We start from the raw sequence: 19,472 nt of genomic DNA on the forward strand, positions 1-19,472 counted from the left end.
CAGCCACCACGCCCAGCCCTCAGTAATACTATTGATGCTGCTAAGCTGCACTGGCATTCTCCTTCTAAATAGGATAATACTCTAAAATTTGAGAAAAGCTAAGAGGCATGTGCTTAGGTAAAATCTTATTCCTAATTAAATGGATTAAAAGATGACATTTATTATAGTATGTATAGTACGTAGTTGGCATTTTTTTCCCCCCTGAGGCAAGGTCTTTCTCTGTCACCCAGGCTGGAGTGTAGTGGCATGCTCATGGCTCACAGCAACCTTGCCCTCCTGGGCTCAAGTGATCCTCCTACCTCAGCCTCCTGAGTAGCTGGGACTACAGGTGCATATAACCATGCTTGGCTAATTTTTTATTTTTTGTAGAGATGGGGGTCTCACTATAGTTCCCAGGTTGGTCTTGAACTCCTGGGCTCAAGTGATCCTCCTGCCTCGGCCTCCCAAAGTGCTGGGATTACAGGTGTGAGCCACTGTGCCCAGCCTGTAGTTTTTACATCCTAATGATCAAGACCCTTTAGGTCTCACCAGACTATCATGAGGTCCTTTATTACCTCTCCTGATTAGTAAAAGTCAGGCTTACTCATTCATAGACTTAAACCCTTGGTTGCCACGGCTTCTGTAAAGCTTGGACACTGAAACAAGATAGACGTAATCAGTCTCAGAGAATAGCTAACTCAGTGAAGTGGGCTTAGGGGTTTACAGTGTTTGAGAATGGCTGGCATTATTTCTTAGGCTACTGCCTGGAGGTGGTAAATGCTGAATTATAATTTTAAGGGAGAGATGAGGATGTAGTTTGATCTAGGATGTTGTTTGCAATCACATGAACAAAGACCAAGCAAGCAATGGAAAAATGAAGACAACTGAGAAGTAGGCTAGGGCGAGTAAAGGAGCAGGATAAAGAGGAAAAAAAAGCAAATAAAGTTCAGAGCTGCAGTTGTATTTTAAAGGCTGTCTGCAGAGCAAGAGAAAGCCATTGGAATGACATGATAATCAGAATCCTATGTCCAGGCAACAAAACACTACCCATCCTGCCACCTATAAACCCAGATACTTGCTCTGATCTAACAATTCAGTCCATCACAGCTTAGTACAGACTGCAAACTCCACCTCCATCCAGCCTTTCCTAACCTTCCTAACTTCCCATCTTCTCTGATCTCCAAATAAGGCAGACCTCCTTCTGTCTCTCTACAGACTCCCTAATATGCAAATACCCATCCCCATTTATTAACCCCCATATCCCTCTCCTTCGCCCTTTAATTGGATTTCAGTACTTTCCAAGTCTACTTCATCCCATACCCTCTGACCTACTGAAATACTTTTACTCCTTAATCTTCTCCTCCTTTCAAATATCCTGATTCCGATTCCTCTGCAAAGTCTCCAGCCATTTTTCTTTCCAAAGCCAATCCCCCCATTCTGTGCTGCCCACCCACCTCTGCCTCCCATTCTTCTTTATCCCATTCTGATTGCCAATTTTCCCACAAATTCTATCCCAGTTCCCTAACACAGTAATAGTCTCCCCCATTTCTCTATGGTTCTTTCCTGTGCCCAGACTCAACATTTCTCTATCCATCCAGACTTCCCAAGCTGCTCATCTCTCTTCACCCCAGAAAATACCCTGACATCCTAATGCGTTCCAATGCTCTGACCTCCAATTACTCCCCTCCCTAAACAAAATACTCAAACCTCCATCCATTCTTCTTCATCCCAACCCAACTGCCTGCCTATTTGCCTTTCCATCCTAATACTCTAGGCCCCGTATCCTTCTCCATCCTATTAAAAGCCTGAATCCCCTCTCCCATCTCTCTTCTTCTGCTCAGATACCCTAAAACTCAAGCTTCCCATCTCTTTCCATTAATTATTCAATTTTATTGAGCAACTTTTATGTAGGAAGAACCATGCTAGAATCTAAGCTCAAGATGCAGAAGATTTTATCTCCCTATTACCCATGATCTCTGCACCAAGCAGTCTCCTTCATAGCATTTTATAACCATTATTTGTGAAACTACTTGGCTGTTGCCTGTTTCTCCTTCTAGACTATAAGCTACAAGAGAGCAGAGGTTTTGTCTGTTGTTCTATAAACAATAAATATTTGTTGACTGAAGGACTGTACTAAACACTTAGACAATACCAAATTTAAATCCTCAAAGATTTAGCTGTATAGGATCAGAATTATTAACCTCATTTACAAATGGCAATGTACCTGAACAGTTAAAAGCTTGGATTCTGGAACGAAACAGCCTGAGTTCAAATTCTGATTTTCCACTTACTGTGTGATCTTAGGCAAATTACTTAACCTCTCTGGTCCTCAGTGCTATCACTTTTTAAATGGGGATGATAACCTCATACAAGTTATTTTAAATTCTAAATGAGGTTAATACGTGCAAAGTGCTTAAAACTGGATCTGACAAATAGTGAACACCCAAAAATGATTCGCAATTATTTGGACAAATGAGGAAACATGATCAGGAAGGCTCAGACACATATCCAGGGTCACAGACCTGGTTAAGTCACACAAGGTGGCAGAATTGAGGCTTCAACCCAAGTTTGTCTGGCTTCAAAATTCTCTAGTCCCTTAACGAATATAACGGAAGTGTTTGTTCTTCCCCTTCTTTTAGCATTTCGTCCCCATATCCTGTCATCTTTCTCCACGCACTGTACTCCGTCCGATACCGTGACAACCCGTCAGGACGCCCAAACTGTCCTTTCTCCCGCTCACTCCCCACAGACAGCTGGCACATCCCAGCTCTCCCCTCAGCTCAGGTGGCAGGACCCACAACCTTCTGGGCGCCGCACCCTAACTTCCACACCTCCCCACACTCTGGTTCTTCATCCCCAATTGCCCCCGCCGTCCCCACCTCTTCCCATCCAAACCTCCCTCCTTCACCCACCGCCCCACGCCCGTTCCGGGCCCTCCCCTCTTTCCCGTCCAATCCCAATTCCCAGACACGCGCCCCCGCCCCGAATCCATCCCAAGCCGGCCCACACCACGCCCGGTCCGGGCCTTCCCGCCTTTGCCGCCGGCCCCCACTGCTCGGGCCGGACGCCGGGGAACGGGCTCGGCCAGGTCTGACGCTCACCGCCTAGAAGCCGAGCCGAGCAGTCCCGCAGGCTGAGGTGGAGCGGGAGAAGTTCGGGCTCTTTCCTCAGGCGCCCAGCGGCGCGGCAGCCATTTTGTTGTGTTGTGCCGGTTGCCGAGGGGCCGCGCGCGCGTGGGCGGGCCCTGTCTCAGCCACGCCCCTCTCCCTCTCCGGTACTGTTGGAAGGGACGCGGAGGCGTTTCCCGCCGCTTTTGCAGCCAGCGCGCTAGGATGCCGGGGAGTCTTGGGCGCGAGGCTTCCGGCCGCGCGGGGTCGACGGGATGCGGTGCCTTCGCCTTCGGATTGCGTTGCAGGTGAAGTGTCGGGTGCAGAGTCAGGGGGAGCCGAGGTTTCATGCGGCAGCTGCCCGCAGTGCTGTGGCCTTCGCTGAGACAAAGCTGCCGCCGCCACCCTCTGAAACACGGACACGCTTCTCAGGGCCTGTGTCCGAGGACGGCCTGAGGCACCGGCGCAGCGCCTCCCCGGCCTCCCCCACTTCTGATGCTTGCGGGCCATGAGCGAGTGTTCTTATCAGCACACTTCTCTCTGACAGTCGTATCTAAAGCGAATTCCCTCCAGGGACCGAACTGCCCAGGCTCGGATGAACCTCAAAGCGGACGCAGCCTGGGCTCCAGCTGTCGCGTGAGGTTCAGGGAACTTGGGAATCCTAGGCAGAGGATGTTCCTCTGATTGCTACAAGGGAGTTAAAGCAAGAAGCATTTGCACAGGCTTCATCTGGGGCTTGCCCATGAGCACGGCGTTCACGACATGCATTCAACAGATATTTTAAAGAATTTAGCAGATACTGGGCTGGATGCTAGGGAAACACTGAAGTTTTTTTTAAAGTGTTATCACCATTGACGCCTTTCACTCCAGTAGCCTCCCGTTTTGAAGGGATACCCTGGACCGTGTTACCATCAGAGGCTGCACCCGCTCCAGAAATCCCCAGTGCAATCACTCCCCATCCTTGACTATAATCCTATCATCTTAGCAGCGTGCCTGCTCAAAAGACCCCTATGCCAGCGTATTTCTAAACTTCCTTGCGTCTTCCAGTCCCTTGTTCTTACCATTTTCTCGCGATCATTCTATCCTGTCTTCATTTCCTTTCTTCACTACAGAGTTTATAGGCCACCTGTATAACACTTTTAGAAACTCCCTCTCTCTCTGTGTCTCAGTTTCCTTATCTATGAAATGAGGTCCTTTTACCTATTAACACTTCCTACAGTTTTCCTGATAATTATAAAAGTGAATCCTGGCCGGGCCCTGTGGCTCATGCCTGTAATCCCAGCACTTTGGGAGACCAAGGTGGGAGGATCACTTGAGGTCAGGAATTCAAGATCAGCCTGGCCAACAAGGTGAAACCCCGTCTCTACTAAAAATACAAAAATTACCCGGGCGTGGTGGCGCACGCTTGTCATCCCAGCTGCTTGAGAGGCTGCAGGAGGATCGCTTGAACCCGGGAGGCGGAGGTTGCAGTGAGCCGAGATCGCGCCACTGCACTCCAGCCTGAACGACAGAGCGAGACTCCATCTCAAAAAAAAAAAAAAAAAGTCCAGTTTTCCTGATAATTATAAAAGTGAATCCCTGTGAAAGAACTTAGAACAGTGAGGGACCCATAGTAAGTTCTCAATATGTCTTAGATATTTCATTATTAGACAAAGGTTACCCAGAAGCAATACTTCTTTCTACGCCCAAAAGAAGAGTTTAGGCAAGGAGTAGGGAGGTGGGGAAGAACTTGCTTGGCAAAGGGAACAACTTGTGCAAACCCCGGAAGCGGGGGAAAAGAGCTTGGCAATGTGCTGAATGTTAAGTAATTCAGTGTGGCTGGAACAAAACATGAATATGGAAACATGAAGTAGTTCAGTATGGCTTGTGCAAAAATCTGGGGTGGAGAAGCTAAATCTGGAAAAGGGACCATATTATAAACAGTATTAGGCACTTCATTTTTCCTTAAGGCAGAGATGGCTTCACCTCTATAGGAAATTCAGGGGACGTCCAACAGGGAATAAGCTGCAATAAACATGGGGATGCAGATGTGTCTTTGATTTACTTTGATTTACTGATTTTCTTTTCCTTTTACTTAAATGTGATTCCCATTGACATTTAAGTGAATGGTGCTGTCCTCTCCCCAACTATTTACACGACACAGAAGGAAGCCCTTGGAGTTTAAACGCAGAATTTTTGAAAAGCTCCACTTAAGAGGAGATTACATTCATTTTTTTTCTTTTCTTTTCTTTTTTTTTTAATTTTTTGAACAGAGTCTGGCTCTGTCACCCAGGCTGGAGTGCAGTGGCAGGATCTCGGCTCAGTGCAACCTCCGCCTCCCGGGTTCAAGCGATTCTCCTGCCTCAGCCTCCCGAGGAGTTGGGATTACAGGCACGCACCACCACGGCCAGCTAATTTTTGTATTTTAGTAGAAACAGAGTTTCACCATGTTGGTCAGGCTGGTCTCAATCTCCTGACCTCACGTGATCCGCCCGCCTCGGCCTCCCAAAGTGCTGGGATTACAGGCGTGAGCCACCGCGCCCTGCCGAGATTACATTCATTTTTAATCGAAGTTCAGGTGATATTTATTAGTTTGGAATGTGTACGTTGCTGAGTTTCAGTTCTATTTGCATATGTTTTGACACCCATCGTTTCGGTTTCTTGTACCCAGAAACTTAGATTTATTGCGTAACCTCATTGCTGTGTCCCTCAAAGTCTGTAATGGTATTCACGTGGGATCCATTATCAAGCCGTGGTGTGCTGATGTAGTTCATTATCAATCATATTAGTATCAATTAATAGCCATCAAATATACATAAAAAGTCCAGAGGGTGGCGCAAAACACTTTTCTCTTGGGTAATCTCTCAGTCCATATCTAGTTAGCCGCGGATGGGCACTCACCGGTCCCATGTTGCCCCCTTTTCCTCCTCATACAGACCTCTGCTGGTGTCTAGCATCATCTCTAACGAAGCTAGAGACTTCAAAGGAGAGACCTTTCTCCAGTTAATTTGAATATTAACTGTCTCTCTTAGCATGCTAAAAGAACTTCCTTCTCCAAAGCAGAAGTGAGAATACGAAAGTAACGCAGACAACTCGCGTTCCACACTATTTTTCTTTATCTGATAATATGAAGAATGTACTCTGAGTTGCATTTACAATACAAATATTAGCCACGTCAGGGTGACCAAGCTTTTACTCAGTCCTTTTTTTTCCAAATGATAGCAAAGCTATTCTGTTTAAACTTCCCTCAGCTTTTTGCAACCCAGTTTAATCATTTTGCGAATTTGTTTTAGAGAAGAAACAGACTAGTTTGTCAGACAGGGATGGCAACTTTCATTATTGCCATTTCTTTCTGTGACTGGCCAGTGTGATTTTGTTGTTTTGTTTTTTAAGACAAGGTCTCACTCTGTCACCCAGGTTTCAGGGCAGTGACACAATCATAACTCACTGCAGCCTTGACTTCTCAGACTCAAGTGATCCTCCTCCCTCAGCCTCCCAAATAGCTCAGTCTATAGGTGTGCACCACCACACCTAGCTAATTTTTAAACTTTTTGTAAAGATGGGGTCTTGCTGTGTTGCCCAGGCTGGTCTTAAACTCCTGGGCTCAAGCGATCCTCCCACCCCAACCTCCCAAAGTGCTGGGATTACACGCATGAGCCAGCATGCCCAGCCTGATCTTTTTTTAATTTTTATTCATTTTTTTTGTTCGTTTTTGTTGGTGTGTTTTGTTTTTTGTTCTTGTTTTTGTTTTTTTGAGACAGAGTCTCACTCTGTTGCCCAGGCTGGAGTGCAGTAGCACGATCATGGCTCACTGCAACCTCCACCTCCAGGGTTCAAACAATTTTTGTGCCTTAGCCTCCTCAGTAGCTGTGATTACAGGTGTGTGACACCACACCCAGCTATTTGTGTGTGTGTGTGTGTGTGTGTGTGTGTGTGTGTGTATTTTTAGTACAGACAGTGCTTCACCATGTTGATCAGGCTGGTCTTCAACTCCTGGCCTCAAGTATCCGCTTGCCTTGGTCCCCCAAAGTGCTAGGTTTGTAGGTGTGAGTCACCATACCCAACCTTAATTTTTATTTTTGAATGACATGTAGTAACTGTACATATTTATGGGATACATAGTGATGTTTTAATACATATAAATGTATAGTGGTTGGAGTAATTAGCATATCCATCATCCCAAACATCATATGTTTATTTTAGGAAGATTTCATACCCTCCTTCTAGCTATTTGAAACTATATAATATATTATTGTTAACTATCCTCATCCTATAGTAAGTATAGAACACTAGAACTTATTGCTCCTATCTAGCTATAATTTTGTATCCTTTAAGATATCTTTCTCTCCTTCCCTTCCCCCTGCTACCCTTCCCAACCTTTAGTATCCTCTGTTCTACTGTTTACTCCTATGAGATCAACATTTTTCAGCTTCGACATATGACTGAGAACATGTAGCATTTAACTTACTGTTCCTGGCTTATTCACGTAATATACTGTCCTCCATTTCCATCCGTGTTGCTGTGAATTACGGTATTTCATTCTTTTTTATGGCTGAATAGTATTCCATTGTATGTATGTATGTATATATATATGAATACGCACACACACACATATATACACATACAGAATATACATATATATATATATATATATTTATATATCACCCTTCCTTCCTTCCTTCTTTCTTTCTTTCAGAATTTTGCTCTTATTGCCCAGGCTGCAGTGCAATGGCATGATCTCAGCTCACCGCAACCTCTGCCTCCTAGGTTCAAGCGATTCTCCTGCCTCAGCCTCCCGAGTAGCTGGGATTAGAGGCGCCTGCCAACATACCCAGCTAATTTTGTATTTTTAGTAGAGATGAGGTTTCTCCGTGTTGGTCAGGCTGGTCTCGAACTCCTGACCTCAGGTGATCCACCTGCCTCAGCCTCTCAAAGTGCTGGGATTACAGGCATGAGCCACTACGTCTGGCCCACATTTTCTTTATCCATTCATCTGTTGGACACCTAGGTTGATTCCATGTCTTGGCTATTATGAATAGTGCTGCAATAAACATGGGGATGCAGACGTGTCTTTGATATACTGATTTCTTTTCCTTTGGATAAATGCCAAGTAGTAGGATTGCTGAATCATATGGTAGTTCTATTTGTAGTTTTTTTGAGGAACTTCCATACTGTTCTACATAGTGGATATATTAGTTTACATTCCACCAACAGTGTATGAGTCCCTTTTTCTGGCCGGGCAAGGTGACTCACACCTGTAATCCCAGCACTTTGGGAGGCTGAGGTGGGAGGATCTCTTCAGCTTAGGAGTTCAATACCAGCGTGGAGAAGATAGTGAGACCTCATCTCTACTAAAAATCAAAACCATTAGCTGGGTGTGATGGCACTTGTCTGTAGTCCTAGCTACTTGGGAGGCTGAGTGGGAGGATGGCTTGAGCCTGGGAGATTGAGGCTGCAGTGAGCTATCATCATGCCACTGCAATGCCGCCTAGGCAACAGAGACCAAAAAAAAAAAAAAGAGTTTCTTTTTCTCCAAATCCTCCCCAGCATTTGTTGTTTGCTGTCTTGATAATAGCCATCCTAACTGGGGTGAGATTATACCTCATAGTGGTTTTGATTTGCAGATTTGCATTTCCCTGATGATTGATGATGGTGAGCATTTTTTCATATATTTGTTGGTCATTTGTATGTCTTCTTTTTGAGAAGTGTCTATTCAGATTATTTGTCCATTTTTATACAATTTTGTTGTTGAGATGTTTGAGTTCCATGTGTATTCCAGATATTAATTCCCTGTTATATGAATAGTTTGCAAATATTTTCTCCCATTCTCTGGGTTGTTTCTTCACTATGTTGATTGCTTCCTTTGTTGTGCAGAAGCCTTTTAGTTTGATATAATCCCATATGTTTATTTTTGTTTTTGTTGCCTGCATTTTTGAGGTCTTATTCATAAAATCTTTCCTAGACCAGTGTCCGGAACCAATTCCCCTATGTTTTCTTCTAGTAGTTTTATAGTTTCTGTCTTACATTTAGGTCTTTGATCCATTTTGATTTATATATAAACTCACGTACAAGGTTTTTATATAGGGGGAGACGTAGGGATCTAGTTTCATTCTTCTGTATATGGATATCCAGTTTTCCCAGGACCATTTATTAAAGAGACTGTTCTTTCCCCAGTGAGTGTTCTTGACATCTTTGTCAAAAAACCAGTTGGCTGTAGATCCATGGATTAATTTCTGAGTCCTCTATGCTGTTTCATTTGTCTGGCTATCTGTTTTTATGACAATATCATGCTATTTTGGTTACTACAGCTTTGTAGTATATTTTGAAGACTGTTAGTGTGATGCCTCTAGCTTTGTTCTTTTTGTTCAGGATTGCTTTGGCCGTTTGGGTTCCTTTGTGGTTCCATAAAAATTTTGAGATTTTTTTCCTATTTCTGTGAAGAAAATCATTGGTATTTTGATAGACATTGCATTGAATCTGTAGATTGTTTTGAGTAGTATGGTCATTTTAATAATATTGATTCTTCTGATCCATGAAAAGTGAGATGTCTTTCCATTTGTTTGTACCCTCTTCAATTTCTTCCATCAGTGTTTTGTAGTTTTCCTTGTAGCAGCCTTTTACATCCATGCTTAAAATTATTCCTAGGTGTTTTTTTAATAGCTATTGTAAATGAGATTGCCTTCTTGATTTCTTTTTTAGCTCATTTGTTGTTTGTGTATAGAAACACTACTGATTTTTGTATGTTGGTTTTGTACTCTGCAACTTTACTGAATTCATTTACTAGTTTCTAATATATTTTTGTGGAATCTTTGGGGTTTTCTACATATAGAATTATGTCATCTGCAAATAGAAATAATTTTACCTCTTCCTTTCTGATTTTTGGTGTCTTTTATTTCTTTTTCTTATCTAATTGCACTTGCTAGTTCTTCCAATCTATGTTGATTAGAAGTGGTAAGTTTGGGATCCTTGCACTGTACCAGATCTTAGTGGAAAAGTTTTTAGGTTTTTTCCATTGATGATAATGTGCGCTGCAGGCTTCTCATAAATAGCCTTTATTATGTTGTATTAGTCCATTTTTACCCTACTATAAAGAACTGAGTAATTTATAAAGTAATTACTGAGACTGAGTAATTTATAAAGAAGAGAGGTTTAATTGACTCACAGTTTCACATGGCTGGGGAGGCCTCAGGAAACTTAAAATTATGGTGGAAGGCAAAGGGGAAGCAAGGCACATCTTTTGAAGCAGCAGGAGGAGAGGGGAAGTGCCACACTATTAAACCATCAGCTCTCATGAGAACTTACTCCCTATGGTAAGAACAGCATGGGGAAACTGCCCCCATGATCCACCCACCTCCCACCAGGTACCTTCCCTGACACGTGGGGATTACAGTTTGACATCAGATTTGCATAGGGACACAGTGCCAAACCATATCATATGTTTCAAATGTTGAGGAATTTTCCTCTTTTTTTTTTTTTTTTTTTTTTTTTTAGATGGAGCCTCACTCTGTCACCAACCAAGCTGCGAATGCAGTGGCGCAATCTCGGCTCACTGCAATCTCCACCTCCCGAGTTCAAGTGATTCTCCTGCCTCAGCCTCCCATGTAGCTGGGACTATGGGCACGCACCACCACGCCCAGCTAATTTTTTTTGTATTTTTAGTAGAGACAGGGTTTCACCATGTTCATCAGGATGGTCTCAATCTCTTGACCTCATGATCCGCCCACCTTGGCCTCTCAAAGTGTGGGAATTACAGGCGTGAGCCACTGCGCCCTGCCTATTTTTTTTTTTTAAGATGGAGTTTTACTCTATCACCCAGGCTGAAGTGCAATGGTGCAATTATGGCTCACTGCAGCCCTGACCTCCTGGGACCAAGCGATTCTCCTGCCTCAATCTCCTGAGTAACTGGGACTACAGGTATGTGCTACCATGCCTGGCTAATTTAAAAATAATTATTGTCAAGATGGGGTCTTGCAGCATTGCCCAGGCTGGTCTCCAATTTCTGGCCTCAAGTGATCCTCCCACCTCAGCCTCCCAAAGTATTGAGATTGCAGGCATGAGCCATCATGCCCAGCCAGGAATTTTCATTTTATACCCAAACTGTTGAGACTGTGTATTAATAAAGGATGTTGAACTTTGTAAGATGCTTTTTCTGTGTCAGCTGAGATGATCATGTGTTTTTGTTTTTTTTTTTTCTTTTTTTGAGACAGAGTCTTGTTCTGTCGCCCAAGGCTGGAGTGAGTGCAGTAGCGTAATCTGGGCGCACTGTAACCTCCGCCTCCCAGGTTTAAGCGATTCTTCTGCTTCAGCCTCCTGAGTAGCTGGGATTACAGGCACGCACCACCTCGCCCGGCTAATTTTTTTTTTGTATTTTTAGTAGAGATGGGGTTTCATCATGTTGGCCAGGCTGATCTCGAACTCCCGACCTCAGGTGATCTGTCCACCTCAGCCTCCCAAAGTGCTGGGATTACAGGCGTGACCCACCACAACTGGCCCAAAGCTATGTTCTTAAGTGCATGAAGGCTATGACTGTTGCAACTTTTTAGTAAATAATAATTATTCTCCACATTAAATATTTCTCTTTGCTCACTTAAAGTTGTGAGTTCTGTTTACCTAAAGTTATTAGTTCTCTACTAGCTTGAATTTTGTCAGTACTTGCCTGACATATGGTTTTCTTTTTTTTAATTTTCAGTCTTTCTATATCATTTAGTGGTGATGTATACCTTTTTTTTTTTTTTTTTTTTTAAGATGGAGTCTCGCTCTGTCGCCCAGGCTGGAGTGCAGTGTCATGATCTCGGCTCACTGCAACCTCTGCCTCCCGGGTTCAAGTGATTCTTCTGCCTCAGCCTCCTGAGTAGCTGGGACTACAGGTGCACACCACCACTCCCGGCTAATTTTTGTATTTTAGTAGAGATGGGGTTTTGCCATATTGGCCAGGCTGGTCTTGAACTCCTGACCTCATGATCTGCCTGCCTCGGCCTCCCAAAATGCTGGGATTACAGGTGTGAGACACCGCGCCCAACCTGTTGCTGTATTTTTTTTGTTCTTTGGCTGTTTCAAAAATGTCTAACTTTTAATAGAATATTTTAAGCCCATTCAAGTTTGTTGCATTTGTACTTATTCCTGTTCTTTTACATTTTCTATTGAATATGTTTTCTTACAGTTTCTTTACATCCTTTTCAGCTTTTTGCTGATTATCTTGGGTATATCCTTCTTCTTTACCCTTTTATTAAAAATTATACTAGTTTTTATTATAAAAGTAATGCTGGGCTGGGCGCAGTGGCTCACACCTGTAATCTCAAGCACTTTGGAAGACCGAGGTGGATGGATCCCTTGAGCTCAGGAGGTCCAGACCAGCTAGGAAAACATGGCAAAATCCTGTCTTTGCAAAATAAAAATAAAAATTAGCCAGGTGTGGTGGCATGTGCCTGTGGTCCCAGTTACTCTGGAGGCTGAGTCGGGAGAATCGCTTGAGCGATTCGAGGCTGCAGTGAGCTGTGATCAAGGAGTTTGAGGCTGCAATGAGCTGTGATCGCACTGCTGCACTCCAGCCTGGGTGACAGCAGAACGCTGTCTCAAAACAAAACAAAACAAAAAAAGTAATACTGTATAGAGGAATGTGAAGTATAAGGTAAAAAGCCCTTGGCCCTGCCACCTAACTGCTTTCCAAGATATTGTCATTGTTTACTATTTTTATATCCTTCCAGCAATTTTCTCCGCAATTTTCTCTACCTATAAAAATATATTGGCTGTAGATCCATGGATTAATGTCCTCCTCCCTGACTATCCAAAATTTATAAACTGAAAGGAGGACCAGCTTTATCAAGAATCTTTTTGTCCTCTTTGATGGAATGTTCCTGTGGGGATTTTTCAGTTTATACTAATTTATACTGGGATGATTTCAGCTAATTCTGATTTCTTTAGAATGTTTTTAAATTTAAAGCTAAATTTAACTTTATACTTTCATATATATATATATTTTTTTTAGATGGAGTCTCACTCTGTCACCCAGGCTGCAGTACAGTGGCACGATCTTGGCCTACTGCAACCTCTGCCTCCTGGATTCAAGCGATTCTCCTGCCTCAGCCTCCTGAGTAGCTGGGATATTTATTACAGGCACTGCCACCATGTCTGGCTAATTTTTGTATTTTTAGTAGAGACGGGGTTTCACCATGTCAGCCAGGCTGGTCTCGAACTCCTGACCTCAGCTGATCCGCCTTCCTCAGCCTCCCAAATCCTCAGCTGGGATTACAGGCATGAGCTGCTGTGCCCAGACTATTTTATATTTTTGATTCCAAATTTGTAGTTTGAATTAAGTTTAACTCTATATGTTTAAAATTTAATTTAATTGACATTCAGCTTTAGAAGTCAAACTTAGAAGATCTGATATTTTACCAATGCTTTTGAATTTAAATTTTAAAAATTTAATTGATAGAAATACAAAATTAAAGTTGATAAATTATTTGAGGAATTTATGAGAGAATACAAAAATTGCTAACATTTGAAAAAGTATAAAATGACATTCAAAATATCAGATTCTATCACATATGAAAATCTGCAGCAATAATTCTATCACAGATGAAATACTGAAATCTTGGGGTCTAATAAGAACTATCAGGAAATATATTTTTGTTAACAGTTTCAATATGAAAGTTAAAAAACCACTCAAAGAAATAAACTAGGAAGCAACAGAAGCTAGTTTATAGTTTTCTGGAGCTATAACAAGTATTGTTTAAAACTTACAATGACCCTGTTAGGTGGACAGAGTAGACAATATCTCCTATTCTACAAATGAAAAAAGTGAAGTTAAGATTGAAAAACATAAAATCTCAAATACATAAAATCATACTCAATTATATATTACAGAGAAAAGAAATGGAAATGAGAAATAGAGTAGGAAAAGGAAAAAAGTAGAATAATTTAAAAAAACAAAAAATAAAAAGAACAACAAGAACAAAGTGAATAAGTAAAATTTAAAAGAACTGAAATGGAAGAGATGGGGGCCATAGGTCAATGCTGGTGAGATTCATGAGAAGCAGTGATATAATTCTTCTTACAAAGAAATATCTCAAGATTCATTAATGGGATAATATTCCCCATTTTCCCCAGAATAACCACCAGTTTTAAAAGTTAACTAGATTTTGGAAGGCATTTTTGCATCCTTATCTTTTTATGATTTTCACTGGAATAAATCACTAACTTTTTATCCTGTTAAATGGGGACCATCATATCTTATTTCATACGGTTAAAGGGTTACCTTCATGGAAAAGCATTGCAGTCCTATGACCTTTCTGGATATTGCTGCAAACAATTTTTCAAAAACATTTTGCACATTGCCACTACAGCATAAAAATAGAAGCATTTCTAAATTAAGGTTCAAATCTAACCTACAGGTCAAATTTTCCAGGTTGCTCTATTCTATTATTTAATTTTAAATTTTTTAAATTCTAGTTTTAACAAAAAATTACAAGACAAGCAAAGATGCAGGAAAGTGTAGCCCATACAAGGAAAAGATATAATAAAAACCACCTGAGGAAATCTTGATCTCCTAGATATGGACTTTATGTGAGATATTTTCAGTATGATCAAATAACTAAAAGAAACCACATCTAAAGAACTAAAGAGAAGTGTAAGAGCTACGTCTTACCATACAAAGAATAAGACGAAAATTATAAATAAGAACCAAATAGAAATTCTGTATTTGAAAACTACAATAACTGAAATAAAAAATTCAATAGGGACACTCAACAGCAGATTTGAGCAGGGAGAAAAAAAGAATCAATGAACTTGAAGATAGATCAATTGAGATTATCCAGTCTGAGGAGCAGAAAGAAAAAAGGATTAAGAAAAATGAACAGACCTGTAGACCATCTGGTATGCCATAGAAAACACAAACATATACATAAAGACAGAACTTTGGTATACCATCGAGCATACCAACATATGCATAAAGAGAGTTCCAGAAGGAGAGGAGAGAGAGAGGAAAGGACAGAAAAAAATATTTGAAGAACTAATGGTCAAAACTTTCAAATGTGATGAGACACATTAATCCACACATTCAAGAAAACTCAATGAACTCCAAGTATGATAAACTCAAAGAGAGCCACACCTGACTACATCATAATAAAACTGTCAAGTGTGAAAGATGAAGAGATAATCTTGAAAATAGCAAGAGAAAAGCAACACATGATAGTACAAAGGATCCTCAGTAAAATTAACAGCTGATTTCTCATCAGAAAGCACAGAGGCTACTAAGTAGAAAGATGATATATTCAAAGTGCTGAAAGAAAAAGACTGTCAACCAAAAATTCTGTAAATACCGTCACTTTGGTGATTAAGATTCAACATAAGAATTTCGAGAGGACACAAACATTCAGACCGTAGCACTAATGATCACAGAACCCAAGGGAAGCAGCTTGATGTTATCTAGTTGTCTTAAAATTTTCTCATGTTCTTGACATTCTTTGTTTACTCTGCCAATGCCTTGCCTTGTGTTATTAGAGGAGATTCCTTGTGAAGTGTTAAGAGATTTGTCTTTGAAGTCAGATATGAGTTTACTCCTGACTTAGCTACTCCAAAGCTGGCTTCATGAGCATGCAACCTATGCAGTCACCCCAAACCCCACACGCAGAAGGGCCCCACACTTGGTTTAATGCTCTGTTGTTGTCCTGCATTTATTAATAATTTTATCTTTGAGCTTGTTTTTTATAAATGAAGTCTGACAGCACGATATTTATGTCCACAATTCCTTGCCGCCTCATTCACACAGAGCATTCACAATACCCTGTGAACACAGAATTCCAGTGGGCTCACAAGGTGCAGAAGTTTAGTGGGAATCAAAGTGAGTACAAAGTATTAAGAAAAATATGTCTGTGGCTGAGCAAGCCGGGGCACTGACAGCCTGAAGAGACCACATTCTCCATTGGAACAGGAACTTGTTTTGAGTGCAGAAAGATGGTGAAGGCATGCTAAAAAAAAAAAGAAAAAAAGAAAAACAACAACAACAAAAAAACAAGGAGCCTTATCATATCCTTTCTTACTCATGGTATTTCCTTGTATTAGGGAACTATTATGTTTACCTTGAATATGATAACATAGAAAGAAAGGGAAAGATAGGGTAATTCACAGTTTCTTTTTCTTTCAGGCTTTCCTTGTCCTCAGAAAGCAAAGGTGGAGAGTGTGGGTAGAACATACACATATCAAAAAGTAAAATAAAAACAGCTGAGCTAGTTTTGTGCATAATTTCCACTGTTCTGGGAAGAATGGAATATATATACATGTATGAACTATGACATATAAATGGTGTAATTTTGGCAATTCCACATGCAAGTGAAATGCTGTTATATTTGCAGCTTAAACTGGTGCACAATATGAAGATGAATGATAAAAGTCATGCCAATAATTAAAGTTATTAATTTCCCTTTATTTACAATGATGTTAAATAGCAAATCTTAAAAAGCACCATGACAAATTGAGGGAAAGACTACAGATGAAAGGAAAAGGCTTTTTTTTGAGACAGTCTTGCTCTGTAGCCCAGGCTGGAGTGCAGTGGTATGATCTTGGCTCACTGCAGCCTCGACCTCCTGGCTTCAAGCGATTCTCGTGCCTCAGTGCCCCGAGTAGCGGGGTTACAGGCACATGCCACCACGCCCAGCTAATTTTTGTATTTTTTGTAGGGATGGGGTTTTGCCATGTTGGCCAAGCTAGAGGAAAAGGCTTTATGTTTATATTTTAATACCTTAACAGCATTTTTCCTGCTTTTTTGAATAAGAGATGCCACATTTTTATCTTGCACAAGATCACTCAAATTATGTAAGTGGCCAGAGCTACTTTTTTGTGTGTGTGATTCTGGGCTTTTATTATTATTATTATTATTTTTTTTTTTTGAGACAGAGTCTCGCTGTGTCACCCAGGCTGGAGTACAGTGGCACGATCTCCGCTCACTACAACCTCCATGTCCTGGGCTCAAGTGATTCTCCTGCCTCAGCCTCCTGAGTAGCTAGGATTACAGGCGCCCACGACCACACCCAGCTAATTTTTGTATTTTTAGTAGAGACAAGGTTTTACCGTGTTGGCCAGGCTGGTGTCGAACTCCTGACCTCAGGTGATCTGCCTGCCTCGACCTCCCAAAGTGCTGGGATTACAGGTGTGAGCCACTTCGCCCGACCTGATTCTGGGATTTTTAAATGAAGCAATACAGACCTTCTGATTATCAGATTCTTTGTCTGTAAAATGAGTATAATGCTGAATCATTCCAACCAACATCAAGTGACTTCTGCTGCTGGGCAATTATTTTATTAATTTAATATTTTCTATATAACTTTTATGAAGAGATCCAGAAAGCATTCTAGGGGTCTCAGGATAAATAGGGGGAAATAAAATTACTTAGAGTCAGCTGGGTGGGGCGGGGAGGGATAGACTAAGTGTTTTGAGAGATTTGGCAGTTATTTTGGAAGGAAAAAAAAATTCAAAGATTTTGTGATGCCTGGTTTTTTTCTTGTAAAAAACAGAGACTTTAGCATGTCTTCCTTTAAAAATAATTGAAGCAGAAAGAAAAGAGTTGGAAAAGCAAGAAACAGTAATCCTAGAAAGAGTAATCATAAGAACTCCGTAAATGTTTATGTGATTTTCAGTGCTAAGAAAGATCGCATTTCAGCATTCTTAAGAAGAAGGCAAAGCAGCTGTTATCTCAAGGAAGCAAAGAAGCTGGTTCTCAGAAGAGTTATTAATGTAAGATGAGAAGCCAGAGTTTACCATGAAAAGCTGTCGCACCTAAGCATTGACTTAATCAGCACGAATTATTCCAGCTTTCTTTGGGAAGCTATTAAGTTAATACCAGCAGGTGGCGCTTTCAAAGTAGGCTCCTGAAGCTGCTGCTCTTCAGGAACTTAAAGTACACTTGCAAATTATAAGCATTGATGACCGAGGAGCAAGGACCTATTTGGGTGGTGGTAGTGAATGTAAGGAGCTTTCATGAAAGTTATATTTTTAGAAAAACAGCTAATCTAGTGTAAAATTACTATTGCTATGTAATAAATTCCCCCAAACTTAATGACTGAAGATAACAACACACCTTAATTATCTGCCCAGTTCCTATGGGCAGGAATTCAGGAACGGCTTAGCTAGGTAATTCTGGGTTAGGTTCTCTTATGAGGTTGCAGTCAAGATGACAGCTGGGCTGCAGCCACCTAAAGGCATGACTAGGGCTGGAGGATTCACTTCACATGGCTCTGGGCGGGAGGCTGTGGTTCCTTTCTACGTGGGCTTCTCCATAGGCTTCCTGAGTGTGCTCACTACATGGGGGCTTCCCCTAGAACAGGCAGTTCAAGAGAGAAAAAGGCAGAAACAGCAATGTCTTGTATGACCTAACCTCAGAAGTCACACATCTTCACTTTTGCTGTATTCTATTGGTCAGATGAATCGGTGTGATACAGTGTGGAAAGGGACCACACAGAGGCATGAATACCAGGGAGGTAAGGACCACTGGGAGCCATCTTGGAGTCTGGCTACCACATTTAGCCACTGGATGAGTAACAGGTATTAGAATTAGATGAAGGAACTTATGCTGAACAAAAAGCAACATTGTCTGAAAAAGCGTGGATCAGTGGAACCAAAGAAGGTGGTTAATGAGCTGAGCTTGATTCATTAGAAGGTCTAGGGTACAGAAAGAACAGATTCAGGTGAGGTTATAAAACTGTGAGAGATAGAGGGGAGAGTGAGCATCTCCTCCTTGTATGTTGTTTCCTTTTGATTCCTCTAAGGAAAATATGCTTAACTAAATTCCATTATTAACACTGGATTTTCTCTTAGCCTTATTATTTTCCACTTCCTCCATACTTCCTTATCTGAAATCCTATCCTATTCCATTATTATTTAGGATGTGAAGTGGCCTTTTGGGACATGCTATTCCAACCCACTGCTTTGGTGACTTTCAAGCATAATTTAAGCAATGGCTTTCTTCTCTATTTTTCCCAGTTACCATTCAATCTTCAAATACAAATTTATCCACGGTGGATTTGAACCACTGTATTTCCCAGAATGTGGCTTATCCAGTTATTCTCTGACTCTTTCCACCTCTGACCTTTTCAGTTTGTCTTCCCAATCTGCCATCTGCCTGGTGGTCATTTCAGCCAGTCTTGCTCCAGCTCTATTGAGGAAGGGAGAACCAGACATAAGCCAGACTAGGTATTCAATTATGTCACATTTATTCCCACCTTGTGCATTTGAACCTTTGCCTAGAATACACAATAGTATATAATAAGAATCAAAATGTGTGGACTGGGATATAAATTATTTAAGAGTTTATAAAATACAGAATTAGTTACAGACAAAAAAGGCCGGGCGTGGTGGCTCACGCCTGTAATCCCAGCACTTTGGGAAGCTGAGGTGGGTAGATCACTTGAGGTCCAG

At 41.5% G+C, this 19,472-nt stretch overlaps 2 protein-coding genes across 28 annotated transcripts in view; one reads left to right on the plus strand and one right to left on the minus strand.

The window, feature by feature from the left end:
- Positions 1-3,307, minus strand: part of CNTRL (centriolin) — a 102,686-nt gene extending 99,379 nt beyond the window's left edge. For 10 of the 22 annotated variants that reach the window (XR_010148875.1, XR_010148873.1, XR_010148874.1 and 7 more), the window contains exon 1: positions 3,081-3,214. The gene's annotated coding sequence lies outside the window, so the exon portion shown is untranslated. Of the gene's footprint in view, positions 1-3,080 lie in introns of all 22 variants that reach the window. The other 12 variants (XM_063788371.1, XM_063788367.1, XM_054659023.2 and 9 more) reach the window with 3 other exon arrangements.
- Positions 3,256-19,472, plus strand: part of C5 (complement C5) — a 123,036-nt gene continuing 106,819 nt past the window's right edge. For 2 of the 6 annotated variants that reach the window (XM_063788375.1, XM_063788377.1), the window contains exon 1: positions 3,256-3,394. Coding sequence is in view for 2 of the 6 variants with exons in the window: in XM_016961570.4 (XP_016817059.2) it covers positions 3,312-3,394 (83 nt within the window). In the remaining 4 variants the exon portion in view is untranslated. Of the gene's footprint in view, positions 3,395-10,556; positions 10,980-19,472 lie in introns of those variants that run through there. The other 4 variants (XM_016961570.4, XM_024345860.3, XM_063788378.1 and 1 more) reach the window with 3 other exon arrangements.

The sequence above is a fragment of the Pan troglodytes genome, chromosome 11 (assembly GCF_028858775.2).
Source record: "Pan troglodytes isolate AG18354 chromosome 11, NHGRI_mPanTro3-v2.0_pri, whole genome shotgun sequence".
NCBI lineage: Eukaryota > Metazoa > Chordata > Mammalia > Primates > Hominidae > Pan > Pan troglodytes.